At 51.8% G+C, this 2,468-nt stretch overlaps 1 protein-coding gene and 1 non-coding gene across 2 annotated transcripts; both read left to right on the plus strand.

Annotated features, from left to right (window-relative positions):
* Positions 1 to 9: 9 nt before the first annotated feature.
* Positions 10 to 2,462, plus strand: LOC116379764 (importin subunit beta-1-like). Its single transcript, XM_031841729.1, has 6 exons — positions 10 to 453; positions 788 to 931; positions 1,039 to 1,144; positions 1,388 to 1,502; positions 1,697 to 1,858; positions 2,111 to 2,462. Coding segments are annotated over exons 1-6 (672 nt in total). The 5' UTR covers positions 10 to 309; the 3' UTR covers positions 2,112 to 2,462.
* On the plus strand, positions 1,169 to 1,305 carry LOC116379765 (small nucleolar RNA SNORA79). The gene has a single exon (XR_004212469.1). It is a non-coding gene; the product is annotated as a small nucleolar RNA SNORA79 (small nucleolar RNA).
* Positions 2,463 to 2,468: the final 6 nt, after the last annotated feature.

Raw genomic sequence — 2,468 nt, forward strand, 5'->3', positions numbered from 1 at the left:
GGCGCAAAGGCTCCGACGGTAAAGCTGCGCGGCGCAAAGGCTCCGACGGTAAAGCTGCGCGGCGCAAAGGCTCCGACGGTAAAGCTGCGCGGCGCAAAGGCTCCGACAGTCACCCACCTGCTGTGTTGATGTGTTTGAGGTCCTTGATGATAATCATGCACCACGCTGACTGTGATGACAAAACCAACCACATTTATCTGAGACCTCCACACTTCACATTCTGGAGTCAGAGTTTCGTAAACGTAGTTTAATGGATCGGGTCGGGGGTTTCAGCCCCAGGCTCCTCCTCCTACACACCGCCTGGTTTCCATGACTACCCCGTTGATGATGATGACGATGTTACAGGTGTGTCTGGCGGCGGTGGGTCTGGTGTGCGACCTGTGCAGAGCTCTGATGTCCAACATCCTGCCATTCTGTGACGAGATCATGCAGCTGCTGCTGGAGAACCTCGGGGTGAGGAAGACGAGTCCGTCCTTCATCTTCATCGTCTTATCATTCATCGATTAGCTCCCTGGATCTGATGTGTTTGAGGTCCTTGATGATAATCATGCACCACGCTGATGTGTGATGTAAACACCAACCACATTTATCTGAGACCTCCACACTTCACTTCCTGTAGTGGATCAATAACCGTGAAGGAAGTCAGAGAAGAACAACAATTTAAACGATTGGTACTTTTGGTGTTTGAAAACATGACCTAGTGGTCTCTTTATAGAGAAGTCAACCGTCTGATGTCTTGATATTGATTCCAGCCTCAGTTCTTCTGTAACGTGTCTGTTGTCTCCAGAACGAGAACGTCCATCGGTCCGTGAAGCCTCAGATCTTGTCTGCGTTCGGAGACATCGCTCTGGCCATCGGAGGAGAGTTCAAGAAGTACCTGGACATCGTCCTGGACACGCTGCAGCAGGCCTCCCAGGCTCAGGTGGAGAAGGTAAACACCTGGGAACCATGGTGACGTGGTATCATGCATCATGTAAAGAAACAGTATCTGTGATGTCATGGTTTCACATGAGGACATGTCTGTGTGTTTGTGTTCAGACGGACTACGACATGGTGGACTACCTGAACGAGCTGAGGGAGGGCTGTCTGGAGGCCTACACCGGGATCATCCAGGGCCTGAAGGGGGACCAGGAGAACGTGCACCGTAAGAGACCTCGTAGAGAGCACTCGACGTCGGTTCCTCCTCCTGACTGAAGACTATCAGGAGGATTTTACGACGTCGTAGATTAACGAGTCTGTTTCACCCAGAGAGCTTCAGGCTAAGGCCCAATACACGGCTACCTGGTTTTGCAAGACTCAACAAAATATAACAATGAAGATGATGAAATGTTTTCATCTGTATCCTCCTCTTCCTCCCTTGACCCTCTCCTCCTCTTTGTCCCTGTAGCTGACGTGATGCTGGTTCAGCCTCGGGTGGAGTTCATCCTCTCCTTCATCCATCACATAGCGGAGGATGAAGATCACTCTGATGGAGTCGTGGCCAACGCTGCTGGACTCATCGGGTGAGGGGGAGGAGGAGGAAGGGAGAGAAGGGGTGACCGGTGGAGTGTTTGAATGTTGATGTTCGGTCTATGAAGATAAATCATGCACCACTCTGACTAGTGATGGAAAACCTGAACCACAACATCTGAGACCAGAACACATTCTGGGTTCAGTGTCAGGTCTTTGACGTGTGTTCGTGTGTGTTTGTGTTCAGAGACCTGTGCACTGCGTTCGGTAAAGACGTGATGAAGATGGTGGAGGTTCGTCCGCTCATCAATGACCTGCTGACGGAGGGTCGACGCTCCAAAACCACCAAGACAAAGACCCTGGCTACCTGGGCCACCAAGGAGCTCCGCAAGCTCAAGAGCCAGGCCTGGTACACCACACACTCTGTGACACACACTCTAATACACGCCAACTGAAACACGTCCTTGTTTCCTGTTGACTGAGGACGGCTCTCTGAATGTAGAACGTCTTCACTAACAGATGTTCTTTTGTTCAGTGGACGGAGAACAGCTTCCTGTTTCACAATAAAAGCACCTAGAACAAGCTTATCTTGATCAAAGCTCTTCAGACTTCACTGAATATTTCCTGATGAATAATAATCACTTCTTCTCTTCCTCTCCAGATCGTCTGGTCGGGTAGACGGAGCTTTGAGAGACATCAGAGGTGGACGAGGACAAACTTCTGCTGGATTTAACTCTTCTGTCTTCGGTCCGGTCGAAGCAGAAGTCGAGTGACGTGAGACGAGTGAGAGAGAGAGAGAGACGTGTGAGCGAGAGACGATGACATCACACCCCTTCAGTCCCCCCCCTCCTAGACGGCCTGTGGACTCTGGCCCCCCCCCCACACTCCCCCAGAAATCCAAACAAACTCAAGCTTCGAGCCCTCCTCCCACAATCCACCTCTCTCGCTGTAGTCGGGCTCTCCTGACATCACGATGACGTCACTGCTCCGCCGCTGCCCCCACCCCCCCCCCCCCCCCC

This window comes from Anarrhichthys ocellatus, unplaced genomic scaffold (genome assembly GCF_004355925.1).
Source record: "Anarrhichthys ocellatus isolate YVR2014 unplaced genomic scaffold, GSC_Weel_1.0 scaffold5135, whole genome shotgun sequence".
Taxonomy (NCBI): Eukaryota; Metazoa; Chordata; class Actinopteri; order Perciformes; family Anarhichadidae; genus Anarrhichthys; species Anarrhichthys ocellatus.